Source organism: Apodemus sylvaticus, chromosome 13, assembly GCF_947179515.1.
Source record: "Apodemus sylvaticus chromosome 13, mApoSyl1.1, whole genome shotgun sequence".
Lineage (NCBI taxonomy): Eukaryota > Metazoa > Chordata > Mammalia > Rodentia > Muridae > Apodemus > Apodemus sylvaticus.
In genome coordinates, this window is record NC_067484.1 from 71,184,115 (window position 1) to 71,190,114 (window position 6,000).

General features: G+C 44.5%; 1 protein-coding gene across 4 annotated transcripts in view; it reads right to left on the reverse strand.

Annotated features, from left to right (window-relative positions):
• Window positions 1–6,000, reverse strand: part of Kdm3b (lysine demethylase 3B) — a 56,156-nt gene that overhangs the window by 39,613 nt on the left and 10,543 nt on the right. For all 4 annotated transcript variants that reach the window (XM_052201351.1, XM_052201350.1, XM_052201349.1 and 1 more), the window contains exons 2-3: window positions 2,306–2,473; window positions 648–761 (exon numbers count right to left, since the gene is read on the reverse strand). In XM_052201351.1, coding sequence (XP_052057311.1) covers window positions 648–761; window positions 2,306–2,473 — 282 coding nt within the window. The remainder of the gene's footprint in view (window positions 1–647; window positions 762–2,305; window positions 2,474–6,000) is intronic.

Sequence of the window (6,000 nt, forward strand, 5' to 3'; positions counted from 1 at the left end):
TTAAGAACACCGACTACTCTTCAGGAGGTCCTGAGTTCAATTCCCAGCAACCACATGGTGGCTCACAACCATATGTAATGGGATCTGATACCCTCTTCTGGTGTGGCTGAAGACAGTTATAGTGTACTCATATAAATAAAATAAATAATTTAAAAAAAAGCCATCAGAGAGAAGCTTCTTTTCTAGTGTGTGTGTGTGTGTGTGTGTATGTATGCACGCACATGTGTAACACATGCAGGTTTCCTCAGAGGCCGGCCAAAAGAGTGCTTTGGTGTCCTTCCAGCTGGAGCCACAGGCAGCACAAGCCCGAGGACACACTTGATGGGAACCAAACTCAGGGTCTCTGGGAGTGCAATGAGTACTCTTAACTCCTGAGCCCCAGAGCCATTTTCCCCTTAAGAAACCCTGAGAATCATGGCAGTTTTAGGTGCTGGGTGACTTTAGAGTATGTGGAAGAGGAAGCCGAAGAGAAGAAGCCCCAGTCTGGATGTACTTTTCAAAGCAGAAAACTTCAAAATGCACAGGTAATTAATCAAAGGAAGCAATGCGATGCTAAAAGAAAAGAGTAAATTCCCATATTTGATCCAACAAGAAGTCGGCAAGGAGCTAAGTTCTACGCAGAGACTCGGGGGAGCAAGTGCCCGTACCTGGAACAGATGCAGCCCACTAGCATCCGACAGGAAGCGAAGCTCTCGGTCCACAAGGTATTCAACTGGCACCACAGACCCCAGACCCAGCTTATCTACTAGGGGGGTGAAAGTCTGTAAAGCACAATGACAGGACATTGATTAGAACTTGGAGATAAAAATAGATAACAGCTCAATTAATCTTTAGCTTCAGAGACAGCTACTACAAACTCTCTTCTCATCCCAGTGAACAGAGAAGCTACAGCACAAGTCCAAGTCCTTGCAGACATTTTCAACATAGTCTCTGCTCCTCAAATAACCACAAGGAACAAACGAAATGACGGTTTACTCAATGTTTCCTAATTTTGGTTTCTTTGGTTTTTGGGTCAGATCTCACACTACAGTCCAGGCCAGTAGGGAGCTTGCAGCAATCCTCCTTCCTCAGTGACCCAAACATGGAGATTATTGGTCTGAGCCACTATACATGGCTTTAATGCTCTCACTTCTAAAAAGGACATGTGCAATAAGAAGTTAACCATCATCATGAGGGATCTGACTGCCCATACTACACTTTCTAAGGGCTAAACTATAAACGTCCAGAGTAAGAGTTGTGGTGAAGGTGTGCTGGGCCATGTCTCCAAATCTAGCACTTGGGAGATGGTCAAGGAAGATTCCCCAACACACAAGATACATTTATCTCTAGAGTTCCTGAAACCTCTGTGAGATTTATCAATCACTGGAATAAGCCAGGCAGTGGTGACAGACGCCTATAATTCCAGCACTTGGAAGGCAGAGGCAGGAGGATCTCTGAGTTTAAGGTCAGCCTGGTCTACAGAGTGAGTTCCAGGATAGCCAGGACTATACAGAGAAACCCTGTGTAGAAAAACAAAAATACATAATAGGCTGGGCAGTGGTGGCGCACACCTGTAATCCCAGCACTCTGGGAGGCCAGAGGCAGGCGGATTTCTGAGTTCGAGGCCAGCCTGGTCTACAGAGTGAGTTCTAGGACAGCCAGGGCTATACAGAGAAACCCCGTCTTGAAAAAACCAAATCAAAAAAAAAAAAAAAAAGAAAGAAAGAAAAACAAAACTACAAACAAACAAACAGCCTTTCTTCAGAGAAAAGGAAGAAAAGATCTGTTGAATTTTTGCTTTGGTAACTTTAGAAGTAAAAGTCTTATAAGGACATAGTATGTAGATTTCACAATTCCTGAAGAGTAGTTATAAGGTAAATATTTATAGGAACACATAAGAAAAAAGGTCAAAATGTTCCTATCCAATGAAAGTGATTCATTCACTGGGTAGCAGTCTATAACTCAGTAGTAGGGCACTTGCCTTGTATGAAAAGAGCCCTGGGAGGCCCTGGATTTGATACCCAACACCATAAAAACAAAGAAAAGAGAACAGAAAAAACAAATAAAGCCTTTTTGCAGATGGAGACCTGGCTCAGTGAGACGGTGCTTGTCTAGAGGTACGGCTGTGGGCTTCATCACCAGCATGGTATGAAGGAGGCGGCACACACCTGTAACCCAACCCTGGAAGGAAGCAAAGGCAGGAGGGCAAATTCAAGGCCAACCTGAATCACACAGTGAGTTGGAAGCCAATCCAGAGTACATGAGATCTTGTCTGCAACCTATACAGTAAAAGAAACAGGTAAAGATGAAATGAAAAGCTACTCACCAGGGCTGGCCACTGTGCGACTGGGACTCGGGCGCCCTGTAGGAGGACGGGGTCCTTCCGGGGAGCCCAAACAAGTGAGCCTTCCAGCAGAAGTGCAAGCACTTCTTCAGCGTGAACCTTAACCCAGGAGTGCTGCTTCCAGTTACAGCCATCAAACTCTACAAAGATCTGCAAAAGGATTAAAGCCAGTTCAAATGTCACATTTTGTAATACATAAGAACAATTTTCCTGAGGTGCTTTAGACAAGGAAAATTTCCATAAACTTACTTTTAAGGTCATTTTTATTGATATTTTCTTTTACTTAAAAGATTAAAACAAGCTAGGTGGTGGTGGCGCACGCCTGTAATTCTAGCACTCTGGGAGGCAGAGGCAGAGGCAGGTGGATTTCTGAGTTTGGGACCAGCCTGGTCTACAGAGTGAGTTCCAGGACAGCCAGGGCTATACAGAGAAACCCTGTCTTGAAAAAACCAAAATCAAAAAAAAAAAAAAAAAAAAAAAAATTATTTGGAACGCATGAAATTTCACTCTAACTTTTATTACATTCCTTTACTTATTTTGTGTATATGTACAAGTGCCAGAGATTACACATGGAGGGCAACTTAAAGAAATCACTTCTCTCCTAGAATGCAGATCACAGGAGACAGAACTCAGGTCAACAGGCCGGGTAGCAAGTATGTTTTATTAGCTGAGCCACCTGACTGCTCCAATGCTTCCTCTTTTTTCCCTCTTTTTAAGATTTTACTTATTTATAACACAGCAGAAGAAGAAGAAGAAAAGATTTTATTTATTTTATGTATGTGAGAACACTGTTGCTCTCTTCAAACACAGGGCATTGGATCCTACTACGGATGGTTGTGAGCCACCGTGTGGTTGCTGGGAATTGAACTCGGGACCTCTGGAAGAGCAGTCCCGAGTTCAGCTCCTGACACTGAACTGTCTCTCCAGCCCTGTAAGAGTTTCTTAACCACTTTCTAGCATTTTTCCAGCTCTCATATTTTTGTTAGTTTATGATGCCTTTTCCTGCCTTGTGTGCATAGAGCTGCGCTGGACCCTTGTAAGGTCCACATAAAGCTAGGTGTAACAAGGCACGCACAGAATCCCAGCTGAAGAGGCCATGTCTCAAAAAAGGAAACATTTAGAGATTGGAGAGACGGTCCAGCGTCAGGAGCACCGGCTGCTCTTCCAGAGGTCCTGAGTTCAATACCCTGCAACCATATGGTGACTCTCAACCATCTGTAACGGGATCCGATGCCCTCTACTAGTGTGTCTGAAGAGAGTGATGCTGTATTCATATACATAAACAAATAAATAAATCTTGGAAGGAAGGAAGAAGGGTCTGACCAAGAATCCGGGAGCAGCTCCCAGGGCTTACCTCCAGTTTCTAGGAGGTGAACCTGCCACCCTCTCCTGGCTTCTTCAAGCACAGACACACAGTGGTACATATACATACAAAAAGGTAAACACTCATACAAATAAAAATGAAATGAGCCTTAAAAAAACATCAGGGCATGGTGGTGCACTTAAACCCAGCACTTTCCAGGCAGAAGCAGGTAGGTCTGAGGCCAGTTTACAAAGATCTACAAAGTGGGACCTCATCCTCCAAAACAAAAACCAAAACCCAAGCCAGCAACGAAAGAAGCAAAGATAAAGAATCAACGGTAGTTTACATTCACTTTAGTGACCTTAAATCAGAATTTATAAACTCAAAATCAACAACAGTAAGGGGTGCTAAGGGGGCTTAGGTAAAGGACGCCGGGCACCAAGCCTGGCACCTGAGTTTGACCCTCAAGAGCACACTTGGCACAAGGAGAGAATCAATTCCAGCAAAGTGTTATCTGACCTCCAAATAGGCATTTTGGTATATGTGCAAGTCTCACTCCATACACAAATAAATGTAACATAAAAAAACCAAAAGTTGAGTACATGTCTTTAATCTTAGCACTTAGCAGGCAGAAACGGGTGGGTGTATCTCCAAACTGGACTCCAGCCTGCTCTGCGTAGCAAGTTCCACAATAACTAGCTATAAATACAAACTGAGACATGTCTCAAAACAAACAATAAAAATTTTAAAAATACCTCAATTCTGATTAACACTGTTAAGCACCAATTTGACTTCTCGTCTGTTATGTAATTAATCATCAGTTCAGATGTTGGTTGTCTCCGAAAGAACTTTTACTATAACTGATAAGATTGTAGCCTGGTGGTGATGGTGGTGGTGCACATCCTTAGTCCCAGTACTCAGGAGGCAGAGGCAGGGGGATCTCTTGAGTTTGAAGCCAGCCTGGTCTACAGAGTGAGTTCCAGGACAACCAGGACTACACAGAAAAACCCTGTCTTGAAACCACCAAAAACAAAACAAAATGAAAACAAAATACAACGAGAGAGGGAGGGGAGGGAGGAGAGGGGGAAGAGGAAAAGAGGGGAGAGGAGAATCTTCATTCACTTGCCAGGTCCAAGGATATCAAAGTATAAGGTATTCAAGAGTGGGTAACAGGAATGGGAAGCTGTGGCATTATGTAAGGCAACAGCAGAGACCAAGGATGCTGTGCTAGACTGGACAAGGCATCTGTCCTGGAACTACAACAGTTTCGTGCAACAACTGAGTTCAAAGCTGAGGGAGGGCAATGCTGACTGCTCCACAAAGCTGACTTTCTAGCAGCTAAGATCACAGAGAAGCACGAAAGCTCCACTGTTCTGGAGGGAAGGGGGGCAGCAAAAGCACGAGACACAGAAGAATGAAGACAAAATGCAATGTTGGCGAAGACAGCTCCTTTAACCGACAGTGTTTCTTTCTGCCTAGGATACAGCTCATGTTTAACTGAACACGTGTACACGTGTGAGTCCCAGTACATTAAGACAGCCGAGCTGGAGACATGGGCAATGTGATGGAGACCACGCATGGGTCCACTCCAGGGCAGTCGACTCTCTACTGCTGAGCCAGTCCTTCCACACTTTATTTTATGTGCCTACCTACCTACCTATCCTACCTGCCGTATCTTTGGTTTTTTGAGATGGGGGTCTCTCTGTGTAGTCCTGGCTGATCTGGAACTCACTTTGTACAACAGGTTGACCTCGAACTCAGAGATCTGTCTACCTCTGCCCTCCAATTTTGGGATTAAAGGTGTGCACTATCACCTCCCAGCTTGCCCCAGCTATTTTACTTTCCATTTGTGTATATTACCTGACACCGCATGTCTGTTTGGTACCCAGAGGCCTAAAGAGGGCATCGGATCCTCTGGAACCGACATTACCATCTTGGTCCTCAGTGCTCTTAACGACTGAGCCGTCTCTCCAGAAACCTCCCTTTTTATGTTATGTTTTGAAACATGGTTCTCTCTCTCTCTAAGAGGAATGTGGTTTAAAAAAATAAGATTTTACCTTTTTAAAGTAGGTGTAAAAAAAAATTAGGTATCTTAGTAGGGTGTGGTGTAATCCCAGCAGTTGAAGGCAGGGGCTGGGAAAAGGCCAGTCTGGTCTACAGATCAACTTCCAAGATAGCCAGGGATGTTTTACACAGAAACTGTCTGGAAAACAAAAACCAAACAAAGAGCAGGGTACATGTGTGTGGGAGTGTGGGGTGTGTGGGTGTAAAGGGTGTGTGGGTGTGGGGTGTGGGGTGTGGGTAGGGATTTGAGTGCAGGTGCCTGAAGAAGCCTGCACTCCGGAGCTGAGCTTACGCTCTGCTGGGACCTAGC